The sequence below is a fragment of the Anopheles ziemanni genome, chromosome 2, assembly GCF_943734765.1.
Source record: "Anopheles ziemanni chromosome 2, idAnoZiCoDA_A2_x.2, whole genome shotgun sequence".
Lineage (NCBI taxonomy): Eukaryota > Metazoa > Arthropoda > Insecta > Diptera > Culicidae > Anopheles > Anopheles ziemanni.
In genome coordinates this window covers 34,891,145-34,913,717 of record NC_080705.1, presented here as the reverse complement: position 1 = coordinate 34,913,717, position 22,573 = coordinate 34,891,145, and the positions used below count along the sequence as shown (strand labels likewise).

At 46.8% G+C, this 22,573-nt stretch overlaps 9 protein-coding genes across 10 annotated transcripts; 1 reads left to right on the top strand and 8 right to left on the bottom strand.

Annotated features, from left to right (window-relative positions):
• Positions 1-3,164: 3,164 nt before the first annotated feature.
• Positions 3,165-3,822, bottom strand: LOC131291240 (thioredoxin-like protein 4A). The gene is made up of 2 exons (XM_058320428.1): positions 3,648-3,822; positions 3,165-3,572 (listed from the first exon to the last, which is right to left on the bottom strand). Exons 1-2 carry the CDS (start codon positions 3,723-3,725, stop codon positions 3,222-3,224), a joined length of 429 nt encoding a protein of 142 aa, XP_058176411.1. The 5' UTR covers positions 3,726-3,822; the 3' UTR covers positions 3,165-3,221.
• A 257-nt stretch (positions 3,823-4,079) lies between these two features.
• On the bottom strand, positions 4,080-7,996 carry LOC131284723 (leucine--tRNA ligase, cytoplasmic). The gene is made up of 3 exons (XM_058313588.1): positions 7,941-7,996; positions 4,519-7,870; positions 4,080-4,452 (listed from the first exon to the last, which is right to left on the bottom strand). Exons 1-3 carry the CDS (start codon positions 7,941-7,943, stop codon positions 4,244-4,246), a joined length of 3,564 nt encoding a protein of 1,187 aa, XP_058169571.1. The 5' UTR covers positions 7,944-7,996; the 3' UTR covers positions 4,080-4,243.
• Positions 7,997-8,463: 467 nt separating this feature from the next.
• On the bottom strand, positions 8,464-9,279 carry LOC131284746 (trypsin-1-like). Its single transcript, XM_058313610.1, has one exon. The coding sequence runs from the start codon at positions 9,277-9,279 to the stop codon at positions 8,464-8,466; it is 816 nt and encodes a 271-aa protein (XP_058169593.1).
• A 978-nt stretch (positions 9,280-10,257) lies between these two features.
• On the top strand, positions 10,258-11,664 carry LOC131284735 (NADH dehydrogenase [ubiquinone] iron-sulfur protein 2, mitochondrial-like). Its single transcript, XM_058313599.1, has one exon. It carries the CDS (start codon positions 10,258-10,260, stop codon positions 11,662-11,664), a length of 1,407 nt encoding a protein of 468 aa, XP_058169582.1.
• A 216-nt stretch (positions 11,665-11,880) lies between these two features.
• Positions 11,881-12,675, bottom strand: LOC131284757 (trypsin-3-like). The gene has a single exon (XM_058313619.1). The coding sequence runs from the start codon at positions 12,673-12,675 to the stop codon at positions 11,881-11,883; it is 795 nt and encodes a 264-aa protein (XP_058169602.1).
• Positions 12,676-13,856: 1,181 nt separating this feature from the next.
• LOC131281804 (trypsin-3-like) lies at positions 13,857-14,666 on the bottom strand. Its single transcript, XM_058311157.1, has one exon. The coding sequence runs from the start codon at positions 14,664-14,666 to the stop codon at positions 13,857-13,859; it is 810 nt and encodes a 269-aa protein (XP_058167140.1).
• Positions 14,667-16,737: 2,071 nt separating this feature from the next.
• On the bottom strand, positions 16,738-17,568 carry LOC131282023 (trypsin-3-like). Its single transcript, XM_058311405.1, has 2 exons — positions 17,499-17,568; positions 16,738-17,429 (listed from the first exon to the last, which is right to left on the bottom strand). Exons 1-2 carry the CDS (start codon positions 17,566-17,568, stop codon positions 16,738-16,740), a joined length of 762 nt encoding a protein of 253 aa, XP_058167388.1.
• Positions 17,569-19,002: 1,434 nt separating this feature from the next.
• Positions 19,003-19,833, bottom strand: LOC131281137 (trypsin-3-like). Its single transcript, XM_058310393.1, has 2 exons — positions 19,764-19,833; positions 19,003-19,694 (listed from the first exon to the last, which is right to left on the bottom strand). Exons 1-2 carry the CDS (start codon positions 19,831-19,833, stop codon positions 19,003-19,005), a joined length of 762 nt encoding a protein of 253 aa, XP_058166376.1.
• A 1,696-nt stretch (positions 19,834-21,529) lies between these two features.
• LOC131286378 (trypsin-3-like) lies at positions 21,530-22,363 on the bottom strand. Of its 2 annotated transcripts, XM_058315335.1 has the most exons (2): positions 22,282-22,363; positions 21,530-22,224 (listed from the first exon to the last, which is right to left on the bottom strand). In XM_058315335.1, exons 1-2 carry the CDS (start codon positions 22,361-22,363, stop codon positions 21,530-21,532), a joined length of 777 nt encoding a protein of 258 aa, XP_058171318.1. The 2 variants fall into 2 exon arrangements, with proteins under 2 accessions (XP_058171318.1, XP_058171311.1); XM_058315328.1 differs by having other exon boundaries at positions 21,530-22,363.
• Positions 22,364-22,573: the final 210 nt, after the last annotated feature.

The following is a 22,573-nucleotide window of genomic DNA, read 5'->3' as shown; positions in this document are numbered from 1 at the left end:
ATATTTTCAAACAAAGTACGATTTTAAAGAATAGAAATACTGAAAACAAATTCTAAAGGAATATAAATATTTGAGAGAAGTCTTGTCTGAAACAAGTAATTTAAAAATGTAGCTTGAAAGCTAACAATATTGAGTAACTTAAAATCGAGAAATGTTAAGCTATATAAACTGATAAAACAAGCGTGATTTAATATTTGATGCTAGAAAATAATCAATAAAAGGAGTATGCAAACAAAGGATTCGATCGAAGGTTCTTAAATCAAGTTTCAGAATTAAGCGTATCCCCACTGAACCAACACAAAACATGGCTCGCGCGCTCGTCCAACAGATTGTCCGCAGGACAGAAATGTTACTTCCTTATCACGGCGACCATGATTCCAATCAAACCGCCATCATTCCTGCGCAAGGGGGCCAATTGTTTGCCAAAACAATAAAATATTGAAACGAGCCGACAAGTCGGGCGTTGGACGTTCGGCTTTGGGAGTTTTGCATGCTTGCGCGAGGCAAGCAGAAGCACAAGAAGTGCGGCTTTTCCACGAGCATGACTCGCGGGTAGTCGTTTCCGTGATACGGTTGGTTTGTTGAGGTTTTCCGAAGGAGACAGGAAAAAAAACACGCCAAATAAAATCGCAACCAAGTGGAGGGGGGCCATTATTTGTTCAATCGAGTGAGAAACGGAGAATAAAATCATTGATCGCATCGTTAGCTACTAGCGAACGGTTTCCCGATGGTCTTGAAGGGTGTGTTTTTCATGCAACTTTACAAGTTTGGTTGTTTTTTTGTTGTTTTCCTGTTCCATTCGGAAGTGTGTGTGTGTTTTTTTTCAACTCTGCCATTCACGAGATAAATCGTTGGCAAGGATGGATATGGATGTGCGGAACGTGACACACAATGCATACGTTCGGTAGCTGAACGTGTCCTTGTAATACTTCACCTTTGCTATATGCACACGCGTCACCATGCTTTCTCACATTTCAGTTCCCTCGCCCGTGCGCTTCTCGTACACGACATAAATCGAAACGTACGCCGTTAAATTCTGTCTCCCGCGTCAAATCTCCGCTTTCCCCACTCACCCCCTTCTTAGTTATTGCTGGAGGGAAAAAGGATTGCAATGGAACGGCAAAAGAAACGGCAAAATAGGGAAAAAAAAGTGGAACCCTCTTTTTGAGCCCGGGAAAATGCGGAGTTTTACAACCACCATGTGTGCATGTGTTGATGGTCGTCTTCAATCGACCTCGACTAACTCGCAGGATGCTAAAAACCCTTCCCCAACTCCATCCCACCCCCCACCATCGTCTTCCATTTTCATCATCATCAACGGGTTTTGAACCGCCACGTGTTGGTGGAGGCGCCAAGTCACGGTTGCAAATGATAAATATTGATTTTGCCCCCGGACGGCCTGCAGGTAAATGAGTTTCCGCGGGGAGTTTCCACGGCAGGAGCGGAAGGCGATGATGATAAGGGGGATAAGGTTCCGTTTCGCTTCTTTTTTTTTGGCATCTCAATTCTATGGCGTTTCCTGTCGATTCCGACTGTTCGACGGTAGGAATTGTTAAAGCTGTTCTGGTGGTGGCTTCTTGCGTACTGCAACACCTCTACCGATGACGTGCCCCTGGTGTACTAGGGATTGAAACCGGCCCCGGTTTCCCATTTTATCAGCTGTTCAGCGGTGCGGAAGAATGGAAACTCCACCGGCTGGGGAGAACTTTAAATCGATCACCCGACCGAACGGTTTTGAAGGATTCCCTGGTCGAAGGGAAAGCGTGGGAGGGCACAGGGGGTGTCACTTTAGGAGTTGTGTTCGCATTGCGGTATCATCTGCTGGTGGCGGTGGTCTCTTCTGCCTACCCTACGGTGTATTCATTATTCATGGCGAAAATTGCACAAAAGCCATGACATGATTATTTAACTAATGTCATACTTTGTGTCAGCGTCGTGTGGAGGATGGGCGGATCCGCTTGCCTGCAGGTTTGGAGCTCACGTTCGGGGTCATGGCACACAATGCCACCGCGTTCGTACGACTGCATCAAGGGAGGATGTATGTATGTACGAACCACCTGCGGGTGGTGCTGCACATACACAATCATTTGTGCTGGAGTTTCGCGAACCCCCCTCGTCACCTTCCAACGGAGCGGTTGTGGTTGGTCTCATCGTTCCGTTGTGCCACCGGCTCTCCCTAGCCCTCCCTGGCCAGGAGTCGCACAAGTCAGCAGGGTGAGAAAGCCGGTTTTCCAACTTCCGTTCTGGTGCTTCTGCCAACGCTCGTTCTCGTGGCACGTTGTCGTAAATTGAAACGTCTTCCTGCACAGACAGCCGACCCGGTTCCAACCCGTTCCAGCTGTTAGTGTCGGGGTTGAGCTCACGGAAGCTACCGACCGTGGGAAGCAAGTTTTTCGCAAGTTTGCCCGAGCGAACAAATCAAGAACGAAGAAATGAAACGGATCCCCGGGTGAGTGGAGCGTGTGCGTGCCACGTCTCCCTAGAGTGAGCGAGCCTGACATCCGCATCCCAGCAGCGAACGATTGAATAAGCTGCTCCCGGGGCTCTCCCGTTGCTCGGGCACACGGTGGTGTGTCCCATCATCCATCCTGCTCGATGATTATTTTCCCCTAAATTATTCATCCTTCAGCTCGGGAGTGTGTGAGTTTGGCCCCGAACAGGATGGCGGTGGTAGATGATGGGACGAGGGTGCTTTGTGATTCCCATGAATTTCTTAATTTTCGACTTTTCTTTTGGCGGGGGAAACAGAATGGAACGTAAACGGCAGCATCAGAGAGATGCCCTCGAACGAGTATCACCAGAAGTTGGTTCTATGCATGGTCGTGAAAGGTTTTAATAGGCACGCGTTTAATGGGTAGCGAAGGAAGTTGTAACGGCTTCCCGCTCTTGACTACCTTATGAATTAATACGGAAGTTGCATTTATTGGGCTTCGCGGACTTTTTGATGACAACGCAAACTAGAAGCCGGACTCCGTTGTCCTGAATGGGTTGTTCGTGGGACGGATTCAGTGAAGTATGTTAAAAAAAATTATTAAATCAAGTTAAGTTTTTAGAAGACGCTTAGGGGTTACCTATGGATATTGATTTGAAAAATGATAGTTATACTATAAAAGGAAAAAATCGGACAAAGTTTCAATTATCAAAATGCGTTTAAAGTAGTTTAAATTAAATATCAATCTTATTGGTAGCGTAATTCTATACTTTACAACACAGTCCACATGCTAGTATCGGTACTTCGTGGAGTAATCTTTCGGTGATACCACTAAACCTCGACCCTTTCTCGCCCCACGGTACACCGTCTCGACGATATCGATCATCTCCTGTTTGTCCTCGAGAGGCCAGTTGATTTTGTTGTTGTTACCCGTCCCCAAATCGATCATGATGTGTTTATTGCGGAAGAAGAACATCACCGTGCAGGGGTCGTACAATTCGTACATCTTGTTGAAATCCGGAACCTTCGTAATGTCCACCAGATAGATGACGGCAAAGTTTTTTACCTTCTCCGCAATGTTGTACAGCACCTCGTCCATCTTCATGCAGGTCGGGTCCCAATCGTGCCCGAAACGGATGACCTAAAGCCGGGGAGGAAAGGGGACTTCAGCATGTTTTGCGATGCTCAATTTGTGTTCCAGAAATTTCTCACTCACCACAACTCGGTCCTCCTCGGAGAGTATTGCCTGGTCCACCTGCCATCCATTGTGTAAATGTGCTAACATATACGACATTTTGCTTTTGTAGTATTAAACTGATCGTGCAAGTGAAAATAGTTCTATAACAATTAATATAAATTAAAAAAGCCGATCGGTTCGCAAGAGAAGCGCGTTATTTAGAAAGTATGTAAACAACTCTGTCGACTGACAGTTCCAGGTGTCATATTTGTTTTGAAATTTCACGTTTGCTCGATTCGAGCAGTCAGGGCTGAATCGAAGATTGATTGAAATCGCTGGAAAATATTAAAATTAAATTAAAAAAAATACCGGATTAGTTTTAATGATTTAGACAGAATTCCTTTGGCATTGCATTTATTTAATCAAAGTTCAAGAAAAGTAAACACGTATCGCGTTCATATAAAGTAAGCTGATAATGAAGATAAAACTCATTTCCATTTTCAAATGATTAATTGATATCACACCACACATTATTTGAGCCCTAGTGGTTTTATCATTGAGGCACAATTACGTTTGCATTGTATTTAATTCATAAATGTTCAAGATAAGTAAACGCGTATCGCATTCGTTTAAAATTAGTTGATAATGTAGATAAAACATGTTCCAATGTTCAAATCCTTGGACCCAGCATTGTTTAGCAGAACTTGCTTTTCCTCCGGCAGAACTTTGAATCCTCCCTCTTCAAGCGTTACTTTGCCACTCCGATAGTCCTTGAAAGTAGGAAGACTTCGTGGGCCGAGAATCGGATCTTCAAAGCGCATGATTTCCAGTGCCGATAGGTCCGCTGCAATAAAAGAAAAGAAACAGTTACTCCTTCCGGAAACGAAAATAAGAACGCTGAAGTTCTCACCTTTGAAGCCGATTTGCTTCGCAACCTTTTCCTTGAGCGTTTTGCTCGTATCGCTGTCCGACAGATTCAGTGTCACCGTAAACAATCCCGACCGCTCGACTGGATTCTCCAGCGTTACCGTCACAAACGGTTTCACTGTAAAGGCGATGAAGGGCACGCCGGGTCGAACCTCTTCTCGCGTCTTTTCCGGTGTGTCATCTTCGTCCGTGTAGCGGAGGGTAAGGTTCTCGAGCTCCAGCGACTTACGCAGATATTCGGCGTTACGCTCCAGCACCTCCCGCTCGTCAAAGGCCAGCGTCGGGTCCATCGCTTGCCTGCCGACCGCTTCCACGCGTTCACGCACCATCTGCGCGAAAGGCATGACACGCTTCTTATACTTATCAAGCATTCGATTGTTAGCCAGCGCGCTCGCAATGTCCTTATTTTCCGGCAGCGCTCCACCTCCGTTATCGTACAGCACGCGCATCGTATCGAGCACGCACAGCTGCCACGGTGGGAACGTTTTGGCCACCCAGATTGTGGCATCACTCGGTTTTACCGGTGGCCCACCAGCCGGAGCCTTTCCTCCTTTACCCACCACCTTCAGTTGGGTGAAGTTCTTCAGCGCCAAACGGAACGAATGGACCGCTTCCATCAGGTAGGCCGAACACTTGATCTTTCCCTCGTCGATAACGCCAACCGACGGCCAGGAGGCGTGCAGGATCGACTGCTTGTTGCCCAGGAGATTGCACCAGATGTGTTCGGCGACATGCGGGCAGATCGGAGCAATCAGCAGAGCCTGCCGGCTAATGAACTCCACCACCAGGTCCACATGCATGCCATCCGCGCCGCACAGCTCCCGGTACTTATCGCGGGCCGTCTGGAACTCGAAAAAGCCCGTTCGAAGTGCCTCCTTGAACAGCATCGCCTCGTAGTGGTCACCCGTTTGCTTGGTCAGGAGGTTCATTTCGCTCGCGAACACCTGATCGTTGAAGGTAGCATCCTTGGGGCCCTTTCGCAGCACCGCCTTCGAGGTGAGCGTTTCCCGCACCCACTCGATGAACGTGTACAGGCGTAGAATACCAGCGTCCGCGTTGGCCACGACAAAGTTAGCATCTTCAATACTATCGCCAGCGTCGGCCAGACAGAGACGAGTGCCGTCCGCGCTGAACTTTGCGATCGACTCGTAGAGCGTGAGGAAGTTTCCTTCGGATTTCGACATCTTGGCCGAATTGAGCAGCAGGTGGCCGTTGCAACGGACGCCGCGGGGCCACTTGGATGGTTCCTTCGGCCAGATGGCAATGTGGTTGTACAGGAAGAACGTCAGATGGTTCTGGATCAGATCCTTTCCGGACACACGCAGATCGACCGGATACCAGTAGTTGAACTCACGCTTTAGCTGCTCCCAAGCATCTCGCTTGACGCGACTCTTGGACGGTGGCTTTGCGTCGGCGAAGAAAATGTAGTCCCACACTTCCGGCGTCATGTCCGCGGCCTTAATGCCCAGTGGGCTCGGGTTTTCCCCGCGGAACGATCCGGCCTGCAGCAGATGCGCCACCGTGTAGAACGCCATGTAGATGGTCGAATCGGACAGCGACTCGATGAGCCACTGTTCGTCCCAAGGCAGCTTCGTGCCGAGACCGTACGTGCGGGAGCAGGCGTACTCGTGCAGCCAGCCGAGACAGTGCTCGAAATTGCGTGCCACCTCGTCGTGGTAGAGTTTCATCGTGCCCAGCAGATCGACCGCCTGCTTCTGCCACACTTCCTCGCCGTAGTTTAGGTACCACTGGTTGCACAGGGCCACCACGCACACATCTCCCGAGCGGGACATGATGGTTTTCTCCGGCTCGTAGTAAACGTCCGCTTCGTTGCGATCGACAAGGTACTGTCGGAGGTCCTTCTTAACGTCCTGCACCTTCTTGCCCTTGTGCTCACCGACCAGCATCACTCCGTCGTAGAAGCCTTTCAGATAGACCAGCTCTTTCGCTTCGATCAGCTTGTCACGATCGTTCTGGCTCTGGATCTTAAACTTATCGTACGCGTACACCGCACAAAGGTTACCCAAACCCGGCACTTCGATGATCGGGATCGGTTGGTACGGCAGCACCATCTCGTCCGTGATGCCATACTTCTCCCGGAACGGTTGCTTTTTCTGCAGATCTACCAGCGCCGCATAGTCATCGGGCGAGTCGGACGGGACAGACGTTACGATTCCCGTGCCCTTGTCCTCTTTGATCGACAGCATCGGCAGCGTGTAGATGGTTTTGTGCGATGTAAGCGGAGCCGAAAGCGCCAACCCCATAATGTCCTGCCCGACCAGCTCGGCGAGTTCCTTTATTTCTCCCTCGACCGCGCTGAATCCCTGGTACGCCATGTTCCGAGCCGCACGGCGTGTACAAATCCACACCTCTTTCTTGACCGTCTCGAACGCGATGTACTTAATGTCCGGGTGCACCCAACAGTTCGTCTGACCATACATCGTCTCCGGACGGAGCGTACCACATACCAGATACACCGGTTGCTTGCTAACAACGGTGGAAAGCTTCTCCGGCAACTTTCCTGTCACTTTCATCTTGATCAACGTGTACTCCTGCGGTCCGACGCCCTCACCCGTTGCACGATCGTGGTCCATGCACGGTTGGCCATCCTTTGGCGAGTAGATGGAGTGACGCTTGCCGTACATAATCTTCCCGCGAGCCCGCAGATGGTTGTACTGCCAGCGCACGAACGAATCGAAGAACGGATTCGCGTCCGTCGTGATAAACGTGCGCCTCCAATCGACATGCGTTCCGAGCGCCTTCAGATCGCTAATTGCAAGTGGAGGAAAATAATCCAACCAGTGGTCGGTGTTGGCAAACTTAGCAATCTCGTCGTCGGTCAGTCCTAAACTTTGCATTATCTGCCACTGAAACTTGGCAGCGCCAGCTTTTGCAGTCGCCTTGCTTTTCTTGCCCTTGCTCTTATCTTTCGGCACCACGTCGCGATCTGCGGGCACTTCAACCACCACCGTGTCCTCGCGGGGAAAGACTGGCGGACAACCGTACAGTTCGATTTCGCGCTTCAGCTTATCGGCGCACGCTTTGATTGGCATGCCGGTGCAGTGGAAGCCGAACGGAAAAAGCACCTGCTTTCCTTTGAGCCGTTGGAAGCGAACGGCAAATTCCGCCTTCGACATGGAGAATGCATGACCAAGATGAAGGCGACCGTTCATGTAGGGAAAGGGGAAGGTGACGAGAAATTTTTCGTCGTCCCGCTTGCGTGGCTGTTTCGGTGCATCCGCATCGTACACTTTGTCGCGCTGCCAGCGCTCCTGTACTTCCCGTTCGATTTTCTGCAGGTATTCTACCTTGAAAGTTCCCTTCCTTTCGTTCGCCTGGAATGTAAAAGGGTGATGATATCGCTGCTCTAAATTGCATCATGCAGTAAAGTGCATTGTTACTCACCATCGTGGCCGGTTTACGGAATGATGTGTACGGCTAGCAGATGCATGCGATGTTTCGCAAAAACGGAACAGACGGATCTGACAGCTTGACTGAAAGACCAAGGTTCATTAAACCAAGCAACCTTGCTTACGACCAAGGTTAGATGAACAAGCTTCAACATTTTGGTAACAATTTGATATCACAGTTGAAGTATATTTTTTGATATTTTTTTCGCCAATTTAACGATCGACCCCCCAAATGAAGGTCTTGTTTGAGAAAATCGTAAGGGAAGTAGGTTGAAAACCATGGTTTGATTTTAAGAACAAAATAGCTAATTTGATAGTTACTTTGCATTTCCTGAACTGATTTGGAGAGCACCAAACTCGTGTTATCATCATGTACTGCTTAAGAAATAACTTAAATAGTCCCGTTTCGTACGCCACATGTTGCCCAATTAAAATATCAACTCAGAAAGCAGTTTTCATTGCTATTCGATTTGTTTTATTCGATCATATTTTTCCGAAGCTTGTGTTATGTGGTTTTCTTACACTCCGCTGTTCTCGCGCACCCACTTGCGAACGGCAGCGACACGAGAGTACACTCCCGGATATCCGGCCTTGGCACAGCCGTATCCCCAGGACACGACGCCGACCAGCTTGCCCTCAGTTACCAACGGGCCACCGGAATCACCCTGGCAGGCATCCTTGCCTCCCTGCTTGTATCCGGCGCACAGCATGCGGTCAGTAACTCCTCCGAACGATTCGTAGGCGTTGTCGCACTCCTTCTGGTTCACCGTAGGCACATTGGCAGCTCGCAGAACTTCATTAGACTCGCTGGCGCTCTGGGTGTTACCCCATCCGGACACGGTCGTAAGGGTGCCATCCTCAACCTCCTCGTCCTGTTCCGGAAGAGCGACCGGCTGAACTGATTCACTGAAGGTGACCTCGCTCTCCAATTCCAGCATCGAGAAATCGTAGTCGATCGTGGCAGAGTTGTATCCTGGATGCATGACGACGCGCTTTACAGGGACCACAGTACCTCCGGTAGCGTGCTTTGAAGATCCGTATCGCACGGACAGGGCGGACTCAGGGGCTCCGAATGTGCAGTGAGCGGCAGTCAGCACCCACTTGCTGTTCAGGACGGAACCACCGCAGTTGTGACGATTGTAGTACTGTAGAGACACCTGATACGGAGCCTCGGACACGTCGATCTCGAATCCACCGACGACACGTTGTCCACCGACGGCATATCGTGGCCGTGCGAAGAATCTCGGCAGAGGTTGAATAAGGCGGTTCTGGGCCTCAACGCTGACGGCCACCACGGCCAAGAGGGCTAGTGCAGCTGCAATCTTGATCGACATCTTGTCCTACTACTCGTATACCGTTTGTCCGGAATATGCTGCGTATATATAGCAGCAGCAAATGTTGTCAATGGCAGTGAACTTCAGGCTTATCTGATAATGGTATCAATCAGAGATCATAAGAACTTACGGTTTTAGCGATTCTTTCAATCAATAGCACTTGAGACAGGTAATATAAAAAAATGTTTGTCCGATAAGCGATTGATTAACCACTTCATGTCTGGGAAGGAAGCAGGTACATCTTCGACTGAAGGCTGATAACCTTCTTGGGCTAGCATATCTTTCAATTCATGGCCATCGTGCTTAGTCAACTTCGTCTCCATTAATCATCCACTTAAAACTAGGTTTGCGAAGAGACTTAAAGAATTTTTGGATCAGCGAAAAGTGCAAATATTTAGCCAGTATGTTTGATGAGGAGAATTATTTCCATCTTGAAATCATCAAATGGGTATCTTCCTCACTCCACTCGAATCGTCCCGCTCGGAAAGTACTATTTTAGTACTAATCAAATTTTTCTTTTAATGATAAGATGTTCGCTAGTATCGCATGAGACCAGAAATCATATTCAAGTTTGATAATAAATGTTGTCCATTATATGAAAAATAAAATTACCAAAGCTTTACAGGGGATCCTTGAATTGAAGCATAGGATTGGTTGTAATCTTGCATAAAGGAGCTGGAGAAACCTCCTCACTACACCAGCGAATGAGAATAAGTTTCGTGGATATTTCTTTTGCGACAATTCCAAGGCTATCTGTCCCTTGCAAGTGTTTCCAATATTATAGGTTTTTATTTTATCCTTACAAGGACGTTGTTTAGCAACCGTTACTACTGTCAGGTCCTAGTGTGCTGTTTTAATTTCCTTCTGTCAGATTAAAAAGCGTGAAAACAAAAATACCGCAAAATCAAATCTGTCCTCTGTTGTGCAAGCTCGAATTGTTGTATCCCCCGCTGTGGAAAAACAAACGAAGTAAAAGGGATGGTATTTACAATGTTCAATACCGCGGCAAGACACGCCGCTTCGAATATTGCTATAAGCAACAGGCTGCTAATAAAGGTCGCCTCTGTAGTTAATTTACAGCCGTCCCGAGGTGCTGGTAAATGGTTCCCGGATGAGGAGTTTATTGGTCAGTTCAAGGGCCCAGTCATGTACCCGGACCAGGTGACATCGCGCTGGAAGTTGCCGCCCTGGAACAGCAAGATTGCGCCGGTAGAGAAGACGGTTCGAAACCTTACTCTCAACTTTGGCCCCCAACATCCGGCGGCACACGGAGTGCTGCGGTTGGTCCTCGAGCTAGACGGCGAAACGGTGATGCGGGCGGATCCGCACATTGGGCTGCTGCATCGCGGGACCGAGAAGCTGATCGAGTACAAAACCTATACCCAGGCGCTGCCTTACTTCGATCGTCTTGACTACGTGTCGATGATGTGCAACGAGCAGTGTTACTCGCTCGCCGTTGAGAAGCTGCTCAACATCGATGTTCCTCTGCGGGCCAAGTACATACGGGTGCTGTTCGGTGAAATCACTCGTATCCTAAACCACATTATGGCCGTCGGAACGCACGCCCTCGACATCGGTGCCCTCACACCGTTCTTTTGGTTGTTCGAGGAGCGCGAAAAGATGATGGAGTTCTACGAGCGTGTCTCCGGTGCACGCATGCATGCAGCTTACATCCGTCCAGGCGGTGTGTTTCTGGATTTGCCGCTCGGTCTGCTCGACGACATACACGAGTTCGCGGCCAAGTTTGGCGAGCGGTTGGACGAAGTTGAGGACGTGCTGACGACCAACCGGATCTGGGTGCAGCGCACGGTCGACATCGGCGTCGTGTCGGCAGAAGATGCTCTCAACTATGGCTTCAGCGGCGTGATGCTGCGCGGTTCCGGCATCAAGTGGGATCTACGTAAGGCGCAACCCTACGACGCGTACAATCTGGTCGAGTTCGACGTGCCGATCGGCACTAAAGGCGACTGCTACGATCGCTACCTATGCCGGGTGGAGGAGATGCGCCAGTCGCTTCGTATCATCAACCAGTGCCTGAATCAGATGCCGGCCGGGGAAATCAAGACGGACGACGCAAAACTGACGCCACCCTCGCGTGCCGAGATGAAAACCTCCATGGAAGCGCTTATTCATCACTTCAAACTGTTCACGCAAGGATATCAGGTTCCACCGGGTGCTACCTACACCGCGATCGAGGCGCCCAAGGGAGAGTTCGGCGTCTACCTGGTGTCGGATGGCTCAAGCCGACCGTACCGGTGCAAGATCAAGGCACCAGGTTTCGCCCACTTGGCCGCGCTCGATAAAATCGGTCGCCATCACATGCTAGCCGATGTGGTCGCCATAATCGGCACGCTGGACGTTGTGTTTGGTGAGATCGACCGTTAAACTAGCGTAAAATGAGTGAATAACTGCTTCATATTCTCCTACTCGTCTTAACGATCACGGTCTGCAGTCCAAATAGGCGGGTTTCAAAAAGATCCCAAACCTTAATTGTCATTTTTTATTGAAGCCTAAATGAATCCGTATACCATTTTCATTTTAAATAATAATTATACTTTATTTGAGTATCTTTATGTCTAGTAGTCTTCATAAAAATGTTCCTTAGACTCCAGTGTTCTCGCGTACCCAGTCGCGAACACTGGCCACTCGAGAATATACTCCCGGATATCCGGGCATGGCACAGCCGTATCCCCACGATACAACTCCAACCAGCTTCCCTTCTGCAACCAACGGACCACCGGAGTCTCCCTGGCACGCATCCTTGCCTCCCTGCTTGTATCCGGCGCACAGCATTCGATCGGTAACGCCTTCGTGTATAGCGTATGCATCGACACATTCCTGTTGATTCACAGTGGGCACATTGGCTGCCCGCAGAACTTCGTTTGATTCGCTATCACTCTGGGTATTTCCCCATCCGGACACGGTGGTTAGAGTTCCATCCTCAATGGATTCATCTTGCTCTGGAAGAGCGACCGGCTGAACCAATTCACTGAAGATGACTTCACCCTCCAATTCCAGCAACGAGAAATCGTAGTCAATCGTTGTGGGGTTATATCCTGGGTGCTCAATGACCCGTTTTACAGCAACCACAGTACCACCGAAGGCGTGCAAAGAAGATCCGTATCGTACGGACAAGGCGGACAGAGGTACTTGAAAGGTGCAGTGAGCGGCAGTCATAATCCACTTGTTGTTCAGGACGGATCCACCGCAGCCGTGATTCTCGAAAAACCGTAGGGATACTTGATACGGAGCCTCGGCCACGTCGATCTCGAACCCTCCGACGACACGTTGCCCGCCGGTGGTGTACCTTAGTCGAGGTAAGAAACGACTCTTATTCTCAACACTAACAACCACCACCGCCAGGAGAACTAAAACCGCTGCGATCTTGAACGACATCTTGGCCGAGTACTTGTATGTCGAATGAGTTAAAAGTGCTGGCTATATATAGGTGTTCAACCAGAAGCGCCGAATTTCCCTTCAACCCAAATGAACTGATAGTGGAACAAATTATTTCCCCATGCATTACCGATGTAGGTCAGTGGTATAATCTGGTGGCTTATCGAATTTTGGGATCTGCTTTTTCGATTCCGGTTTTTTCGAGCTTGAACTCCGTTTGGCCGATAGTACAACTTTTACGACATCGTTATCTAAAGCGATTTCGTTCGACTAGTTTTTAGCATTGAACGGAACGATTACTATCGTATCTATTGATAACATTTTGTCAAGGATATCATGACTATTATAGTTTCATACATGACATTCAACATAAAGGTTTCTGTCCGCTACATGGCAGCTGTCTTTTCAAGGCAACTTAAATGCGTAGCATAAATAGCACATTACAGAAATTGTTACCTAAAACATTCAAAGTTCTCATCAAATGTCTAAACTAGCATTTTGATTAAGTTGCGATACCCAATTGGTTGGCCTGCAAAAAGAAAAAAGTAAATATACTTTTATAGAATGAAATAAATCTTCCTTTTTTGTCGCTTATCAGCTCGAGCAACCAGATAAAGTGGACAAAACGCTACAGTTTCTTAAAAACTTTCCAATTAAATGCTGAAATTCGATTAACGCAATTTTCATCTAAATTTTGCATATTATTAAGTTTAAGTATGGGATTTTGAAGAGCCGCATCAAGATAGCCATCTATAAGTCGTGATGACTTCGAATTTTCCTTGTGGTGTTGTGCTAACTTTTTATCCCTGTGTCCTGAGAAATGTTCTATCATTTCTTTCTCCCGTTCCCAATCTCCTTTTTGTGCGACTTATTCTGTGTATGGTTGCCACTTTCAACGTGTAGAGTCATTTCGTGACCTTGGTGTTATTCTTGACTCCAGGCTTACTTTCAACCTGCGCTATGAAGCGGTCCTAAGTAAAGGTTTCAAAACTTTAGGCCTGATCAGACATCTGCCTCAAGGCTTCCAGGATCCTCTTTGTTTAAAAGCCCTGTATTGTGCTCATGGACATTTTTCCCAACCAAATCATTGATAAGATGCACAAGTTAAGCTGAAGACCGATGTTTTATTTTATTGGTACAATTTTTTCGCCGGCGAATTTTTTCAACTCCTTTGGGATCGTTTAAACTCCACTGTTTTCGCGCACCCACTCACGGACGACAGCGACACGGGAATATACTCCAGGGTATCCAGGCTCGGCACATCCGTATCCCCAGGACACGACTCCGACCAGTTTGCCCTCTGCAACCAACGGACCACCGGAATCACCTTGGCAGGCATCCTTTCCGCCGTGCTTGTATCCGGCGCACAGCATGCTATCGGTGATTCCTCCGAAATCCTTGTATGCCTGGTCACACTCCTGCTGGTTGACGGTGGGAACGTTGGCAGCTCGCAATACAGCGTTGGACTCGGCGGCACTCTGGGTGTTACCCCATCCGGAGACGATCGTCAGAGTTCCATCCTCAACGGGTTCATCCTGCTCCGGAAGAGCGACCGGCTGCACGACATCACTGAAGGATAGCTCACCCTCCAGTTCCAGGAGCGCAAAATCGAAATCGGTAGTCTCTGAATCGTAGTTCGGGTGTTGGACGACATTTGACACCTGCACCACCGTACCACCGGAAGCGTGCCTGGAAGATCCGAGGCGCACGGTCAGGAGGGAAAGGACTATACCGTCCGTGCAGTGAGCGGCAGTCAGGATCCACTTGTTGTTCAGCACAGATCCACCACAGCGGTGACTATTGAAGTACTGCAGAGACACCTGATACGGAGTCTCGGACACGTCGATCTCGAACCCACCGACGATACGGGCACCTCCAAGGTTGGGATAGCTCGGGCGGGGCAGGTATCTCGGTAGTGGCCGCACATGTGCCTGAGCACAAGCGATCACCGCAGCCAGGATGGATAGAAGAACTACGATCTTGAACGACATCTTGTCCGAAACTGGTATGCTGGATCATCGGAACGTGCCGTCTATATAAAGGTCTCAATCCACTCGATTGCTTCAAGAGAGATTATCTGATAACAATCGGTTTCCACTTATCCTGGCACACCTCAGTTCTGGCATTAGATGTTCTTTACTGAATAATGCTCGAGCTGGAAAGTGTGTATAGCCACACGTTTTTTCCATCAAGGAGGTATTCTCGTCATGAAATAACTCTATTGGAATCGTAAATCTCGAAGATGGGAAAAACAAGACGTGATAACTGTTTCAATCAATACGCTATTTGTGAAATACTATGTAAGCATGACGAGGGAGGGGCGTAGAAAAGGAGTAAGAAATTTGCGTCGGAAAAGTATAGAAGTTTAGAATATGTTTAGTACTCACACTGTATTAACAATTGCATGTAATGATGAAGTGGCTTAGTCTAACTCAGTAAACGTGACTATTTTTACAAACCATTGCTGTACAACATACATGGTGTTCTACGTAGTGATAACCGAATGTTTTTTCCATATCTCTATAATTCCTTTTTGAATATTAAACCAACATTCCGCTCAATTTGCTAGACTACTTTGTGAAGATTATATTCTCATTATTTTTCAATCTAAACAGTTTCGGGTTGAATAGCAGCTATTTACTTGTTTAGTGTTGGCAATGGCGATCAGCTCCTTTACCCTGAACATAAACCCCAATTTGAACTAATTTCACTCTAGTCAATTGAGAAAACTAAGCTTTACCAATAACATAACAGAGACTTCACACATATTTTATTTATTATCATGGCCATTATCTCTTAACCAGAGTTTCTTCAAGTTCGCAATATAAAAAAGTCTTACTTGATAAAATTATTTGTTCGTGTTGTTATGTGACTTATTTTACAAAATTACTTGACGAATTTTCAACTTTGTTTTGAAGTGTATTTAATTATTTCGTATGTTTTGCTCAACTATTTGTTTCTTTGGAGATACCATAAGGTGTAAATATAACGAAGTCTTTTAGGGATTTGTTCCATTTGGTTCAATTAAGATTGTAGCACAATGAACAATAGAAAATTTCAATTGAAAATCAGAAAAATTGAAAAAAGATTTGTTTTCATAAAAATAATTAAATTTATATGAAAATGAATGTTTATTTGTACCGCTAAAAATTAACATCGGCTGAGCCAATCTTGAATATGTCTTCGAATGACTTGTTCCTTTTTATCCAAGATTTAGAAAAAAGAAAAAATTCCCTGAGGAAAAGCTGAAAATGGGGAAGACAAGATTTTAATCAGATCAAATTGCGAAAATTCCAGATCCAATGGTTCATGGAGCCTGAGGGCTCTACAATCCCACTTGGTTAGTATGTTTTACAATGAATTCACAAAAAGCTACTCATGTTCTTTTCTTTCTAAAACACAAACTTCATATCATATTGGCCCATATTGTGTAAGGCATTCAAAACATGTATTAATGTCGAGTTTTTAAGTTCAGTGACATCGATCAAACAAGTTCACAAGTACGTCGCCATCGCATTGAAGGAGATGAGATAAGTATCAAATGAGCCGATACGTTATTGAGCATCCCGTAGTTAGTATTGTTCTATTAAAGTGTTCAGCTTATCATATTTGAAGAATGGTTGAAGAATGCACGAAGGACTCTTGAGTCAGGAGTACAGCAAACTCCAACAAAAACCACAACTAACAAGAGTCTGCATATAAGTAGCAATCTATTGGCTGAAATTCATATCCCAGCTTCAAATCGTCAAATTGGAGATGTTCTGCATCGTGAATAGTATTATTATGCCCAAAATCTATGGGTCTTTCCTTAAGTTCAAATGATTAGTTTATTTTTTTTATCAAATTTTAGCATATTACTAATGTTGGACAAGGCGAATTTCGCTAGGTCAGCTTGTTCTGAATATGTTTACAGCTGTTAGAACAATTAGTACATTTGTAGTTATTGAGTCATCGCTTTTTAAACGCAGGTCATTAAAATCCAGAAAAAATGTAGGTTAACAATCGTTTAATTTATAAATATCTTTTTTTCTTCGAATAGTTGCTTTTCCCATTAAAAATCATTTAAACTCCACTGTTTTCGCGCACCCACTCACGGACGACAGCGACACGAGAGTATACGCCAGGGTATCCAGGCTTGGCACATCCATATCCCCAGGATACGACTCCGACCAGCTTGCCCTCGGCAACCAACGGGCCACCGGAATCTCCCTGGCAGGCGTCCTTTCCACCGTGTTTGTATCCGGCGCACAGCATACTATCGGTGATTCCTCCGAAAGACTTGTATGCCTGGTCACACTCCTGCTGGTTGACGGTGGGCACGTTGGCAGCTCGCAGTACAGCGTTGGACTCGGCGGCACTCTGGGTGTTACCCCATCCGGAGACGATCGTCAGAGTTCCATCCTCAACGGGTTCATCCTGCTCCGGAAGAGCGACCGGCTGCACGACATCACTGAAGGATAGCTCACCCTCCAGTTCCAGGAGCGCAAAATCGAAATCGGTAGTCTCTGAATCGTAGTTCGGGTGTTGGACGACATTTGCCACCTTCACCACTGTTCCACCGGAAGCGTGCTTGGAAGATCCGAGGCGCACTGCCAGGGCGGAAAGGGATATACCATCCGTGCAGTGAGCCGCAGTCAGGATCCACTTGTTGTTCAGCACGGATCCACCGCAACGGTGGCTATTGATGTACTGCAGAGACACCTGATACGGAGTCTCGGACACGTCGATCTCGAACCCACCGACGATACGAGCACCTCCAAGGTTGGGATAGCTCGGGCGGGGCAGGTATCTCGGTAGTGGCCGCACCAAGTGACTCCTCAGACTAGCATGTGCCTGAGCACAAGCGATCACCGCAGCCAGGATGGATAGGAGAACTACGATCTTGAACGACATCTTGTCCGAAACTGGTATGCTGGATCATCGGAACGTGCCATCTATATAAAGGTCTCAATCCACTCGAATGCTTCAAGAAGGATTATCTGATAACAGCCTGTGTCCACTTATCCTGGCACACCTCAGTTCTGGCATTAGATGTTCTTTGCTGAATGATGCTTGAGCTGGAAAGTGTGTATAGCCACACGTTTTTTCCATCAAAGAGGTATTCACGTCATAAAATAACTCTATTGGAATCGTAAATCTTGGGGATGGGAATAACAACACGTAATAGCTTTTCCAATCAAAATAGTATTTTTTAAATACTATGTAAGCGTGTCGACGGATGGACGTAGAAAAGGAGTAAGAAAGCCGCGTCGAAAAAGTATAGAAGTTTAGAATATGTTTAGTACTCACACTGTATTAACAATTGCATGTAATGATGAAGTGACTTAGTCTAACTCGGTAAACGAGACTATTTTTACAATAGTAGTACAAACCATTGCTGTACAACATAAGTACATGGTGTTCCACGTAGTGATAACCGAATATTTTTCCTTTGTTTATAACTTTATCATTCTTTTTCAAATATTAAACCAAGCTTCATTCGTTAGAACACTTTATGTAGATTATATTTCTCATTATTACTCAATCTAAACCGTTTCGGGTGGAATATCAACTAGTTTATGGCTTACTTACTAATTTAATGTGGGCTGAACCAATCGTGAAGATGTCTCCGGATGATTTGTTCCTTTTTATCCAAGATTTAGAAAAAAAGAAAATAATTTAAATTCTCTAACGAAAAGCTGTTTTTTATGGAAGGTGGACAAGATTTCATCAGATCAAATTGCGAAACTTCCAGATCCAATGGTTCATGGAACCTGAGGACTCTACAATCCCACTTGGTTAGTATGTTTTACAATGAATTCACAAAAAGCTCCTCATTTTACTTTTGAAGGAGATTAGATAAGTATCAAATGAGCCGGTACGTTGTTGAGCATCCCGTAGTTTTTATTTTTCTATTTAAGTTTTCAGCTTATCACATTTGAAGAATGGTTGAAAAATTTACGAAAGGCCTCTTGAGTCATGAGTACAGCAAGCCCCAAAAACCACCAGTAACAAGAGTCTGCATATAAGTAGCAATCTGAGATGTTCTGCATCGTGAATAGTATTATTATGCCCAGAATCTAAAGATCTTCCCTGAAGTTCAATTGATTAGCTTTTTTTTATTTTTTCAATTTTAGCATATTATTAATGTTGGACAAGGCGAAGTTCGTTAGGTCAGCTTGTTTTGAATATGTTTACAGCTGTTAGAACAGTTAGAACATTTGTAGTTATTGAGTCATCGCTTTTGAACGCAGATCATTAAAATCCAGAAAAAATGTAGGTTAACAATCGTTTAATTTATAAATATCTTTTTTTCTTCGAATAGTTGCTTTTCCCATTAAAAATCATTTAAACTCCACTGTTTTCGCGCACCCACTCACGGACGACAGCGACACGAGAGTATACGCCAGGGTATCCAGGCTTGGCACATCCATATCCCCAGGATACGACTCCGACCAGCTTGCCCTCGGCAACCAACGGGCCACCGGAATCTCCCTGGCAGGCGTCCTTTCCACCGTGTTTGTATCCGGCGCACAGCATACTATCGGTGATTCCTCCGAAAGACTTGTATGCCTGGTCACACTCCTGCTGGTTGACGGTGGGCACGTTGGCAGCTCGCAGTACAGCGTTGGACTCGGCGGCACTCTGGGTGTTACCCCATCCGGAGACGATCGTCAGAGTTCCATCCTCAACGGGTTCATCCTGCTCCGGAAGAGCGACCGGCTGCACGACATCACTGAAGGATAGCTCACCCTCCAGTTCCAGGAGCGCAAAATCGAAATCGGTAGTCTCTGAATTGTAGTTCGGGTGTTGGACGACATTTGCCACCTTCACCACCGTTCCACCGGAAGCGTGTCTGGAAGATCCGAGGCGCACGGCCAGGGCGGAAAGGGATATACCATCCGTGCAGTGAGCGGCAGTCAGGATCCACTTGTTGTTCAGCACGGATCCACCGCAACGGTGGCTATTGACATACTGCAAAGACACCTGATACGGAGTCTCGGACACGTCGATCTCGAACCCACCGACGATACGGGCACCTCCAAGGTTGGGATAGCTCGGGCGGGGCAGGTATCTCGGTAGTGGCCGCACCAAATGACTCCTCGGACTAGCATGTGCCTGAGCACAAGCGATCACCGCAGCCAGGATGGATAGGAGAACTACGATCTTGAACGACATGTTGTCCGAAACTGGTATGCTGGATCATCGGAACGTGCCATCTATATAAAGGTCTCAATCCACTCGAATGCTTCAAGAAGGATTATCTGATAAAGATCTGTGTCCACTTATCCTGGCACACCTCAGTTCTGGCATTCTTTGATTCAATGATGCTTGAATTAGAAAGTGTATATGTCCACACGTTTTTTTCCGTCATGGAGGTATTCACGTCATCAAATAACTTTTTTAGAATCGTAAATCTTGAAGGTGGGAAAAACAAAACGTGGTAACATTTTCAATCAAAATAATATTTATTACACACTATGGGACCACGTCGATGGAGGGTCGTAGAACAGGAGTAAAAATATTTTTAGTAAGTTTAGAGTGTTTTTAGTACACTTTATTAACAATTATTTGTGAATATTTGCGAATTGATGAAGTGGCTTAGTCTAACTCGGTAAACGAGACTTATTTTTTACAAAATATTGCTGTACAACATACATGGCGTTCAATGTAGTGATAACCGAATGTTTTTTCATGGAATGTATCGCTATAATTACTTGTTAAATATTTAAACAAGATTCAACTCAATTCGTTGCAACACTTTTTGAAGATGATAGTTTTTATTATGTTTCAATCTAACCAGTTTCGGGTAGAAAAGCAGCTTGTTTATGCCATAGGCATGTCCGAGATAGGGATGCTGGATTGCTCACCAGCTCTGGAGAGGTGGTTGAAAGATGGAGGCAGCACTTCAAAGAGCACCTAAAGGGGGACATAATGAATTGGAACATGGACGCGGAAGTCTTGGGGCAGCTGGACACGATGACGATTATCCAGTCCCATCTCAAGTCGTGATGCGTGATGCGAAAACTTAAATGCAACCGAGCTGCGGTTGATGATCAGCTCTCTGGTGAGTTCTTCCAGCAGAAAAGGGAAAGCCTAGTTCTAGTGATGTATCTGGTGATAGGCAAAGTTTAGGATAAGAATGAACTGCCCCAGGACTGGATGACTGATGTCGTTGTATCAGTCTTGAAAAAAGGGGACAGACTACGAGAATTTCCGAGATTTTCTCCTCCAAGAATCTCCTTCTTCTTCTGAGAACTTCTGGTCCAACGGTTCGGTCCTCTGGCTGAAAACTTTGTAGGAGAGTACCAAGCCAATTTCATGGAGGGACCCTCGACAACTGATCAGCTATACACGCTCCGGCAGATTTTACAAAAATGCCATGAGTACAACTGCAGGATACATCACGTCTTCATTGACTTCAAGGCCTCCTATGATAGCATTGAATGACAACAGCTGTGGATGCTGATGAAGGAGTTTCAGTTTCCGAACAAGCTGATAAGGCTGTGTAGGGCGACTATGGGCAATCCCTGTGCTCCGTAAGGGTCGATGATGTCGCGTCCTTTCAGTTTGCTTCCCACAGAGGACAGAGGCAAGGCGATTGCCTTTCATGTATCCTGTACAACGTGACCTTAGAAGATGTGATAGGGCGAGTAGACATCGACACGAAAAGTTTCATCTTCAGGAGCTCCATTAAACTCCTGGGCAAGGACAACAAGAGGACGGCTGTGGAAACGCAGAAGTTTTGTAATCATTTGGTCATCACTTTCTTACAAAGATCATAAACAACCAGAAAAAAATGTATGTTAACAGTCGTTTAATTTATAAATATCAGTTGTTCTTCGAATAGTTGCTACGTTCCATTAATAATCATTTAAACTCCGCTCTTCTCTCGTACCCAATCGCGAACACTGGCCACGCGAGAGTATACGCCAGGGTATCCAGGTTTGGCACATCCGTATCCCCAGGACACGACTCCGACCAGCTTGCCCTCTGCAACCAGCGGGCCACCGGAATCTCCCTGGCAGGCATCCTTTCCACCGTGTTTGTATCCGGCACACAGCATGTGGTCGGTAATTCCTCCGAAAGCCGTGTATGCCAGGTCACACTCCTGCTGGTTGACGGTGGGCACGTTGGCAGCTCGCAATACAGCGTTGGACTCGGCGGCACTCTGGGTGTTACCCCATCCGGAAACGGTCGTCAGAGTTCCATCCTCAACGGGTTCACCCTGCTCGGGAAGAGCGACCGGCTGCACGACATCGCTGAAGGACAGCTCACCTTGCAGCTCCAGGAGCGCAAAGTCGAAATCGGTAGTCTCTGGATCGTATTTCGGATGTTGGAAGATATTCGCAATGCGCAACACCGTTCCACCGGAAGCGTGTCTGGAAGATCCGAGGCGCACGGCCAAGGCGGTCGGTACTAACACGCTGTCGGTACAGTGAGCGGCAGTCAGGACCCACTTGCTGTTCAGCACGGATCCACCGCAGCGGTGACTCTTGAAGTACTGCAGAGACACCTGATACGGAGTTTCGGAAACGTCGATCTCGAGCCCTCCGACGATACGAGCGCCTACACGTCCAGGATAGCTCGGGCGAGGCAGGTATCTCGGTAGTGGTCGCACCGAACGACTTCTCGGACCAATTTGAGCCTGAGCACAAGCGATCACCGCAGCCAGAAGGGATAGCAGAACTACGATCTTGAACGACATCTTTTCCGAAACTGGTATGCTGGATCATCGGAACGTGCCATCTATATAAAGGTCTCAATCCACTCGACTTTTTCAAGAAGGATCTGATAACGGTATGTGTCTTCTTATCATCGTACACCTCAGTTCTGGTATTAGATGTTCTTTACTGAATGATGCTTGGGCTAGAAAGTGTGTATGTCCACACTTTGTTCCCATAAAGAAGGTTTTTAC

What these genes read in the sequence shown, in the direction of transcription:
- LOC131291240 (XM_058320428.1), bottom strand. Translation starts at nt 3,725, where the DNA reads ATGTCGTATATGTTAGCACATTTACACAATGGATGGCAGGTGGACCAG. An exon ending in CCGAGGAGGACCGAGTTGTG is followed by an intron (nt 3,573 to 3,647) that starts GTGAGTGAGAAA and finishes CCCCGGCTTTAG; the next exon opens with GTCATCCGTTTCGGGCACGA.
- LOC131284723 (XM_058313588.1), bottom strand. An exon ending in GAAGCAAATCGGCTTCAAAG is followed by an intron (nt 4,453 to 4,518) that starts GTGAGAACTTCA and finishes CTTTTATTGCAG; the next exon opens with CGGACCTATCGGCACTGGAA.
- LOC131284746 (XM_058313610.1), bottom strand. Translation starts at nt 9,279, where the DNA reads ATGTCGATCAAGATTGCAGCTGCACTAGCCCTCTTGGCCGTGGTGGCC.
- LOC131284735 (XM_058313599.1), top strand. Translation starts at nt 10,258, where the DNA reads ATGGTATTTACAATGTTCAATACCGCGGCAAGACACGCCGCTTCGAAT.
- LOC131284757 (XM_058313619.1), bottom strand. Translation starts at nt 12,675, where the DNA reads ATGTCGTTCAAGATCGCAGCGGTTTTAGTTCTCCTGGCGGTGGTGGTT.
- LOC131281804 (XM_058311157.1), bottom strand. Translation starts at nt 14,666, where the DNA reads ATGTCGTTCAAGATCGTAGTTCTTCTATCCATCCTGGCTGCGGTGATC.
- LOC131282023 (XM_058311405.1), bottom strand. Translation starts at nt 17,568, where the DNA reads ATGTCGTTCAAGATCGTAGTTCTCCTATCCATCCTGGCTGCGGTGATC. An exon ending in TTGTGCTCAGGCACATGCTA is followed by an intron (nt 17,430 to 17,498) that starts GTCTGAGGAGTC and finishes CCAACCTTGGAG; the next exon opens with GTGCTCGTATCGTCGGTGGG.
- LOC131281137 (XM_058310393.1), bottom strand. Translation starts at nt 19,833, where the DNA reads ATGTCGTTCAAGATCGTAGTTCTCCTATCCATCCTGGCTGCGGTGATC. An exon ending in TTGTGCTCAGGCACATGCTA is followed by an intron (nt 19,695 to 19,763) that starts GTCCGAGGAGTC and finishes CCAACCTTGGAG; the next exon opens with GTGCCCGTATCGTCGGTGGG.
- LOC131286378 (XM_058315328.1), bottom strand. Translation starts at nt 22,363, where the DNA reads ATGTCGTTCAAGATCGTAGTTCTGCTATCCCTTCTGGCTGCGGTGATC.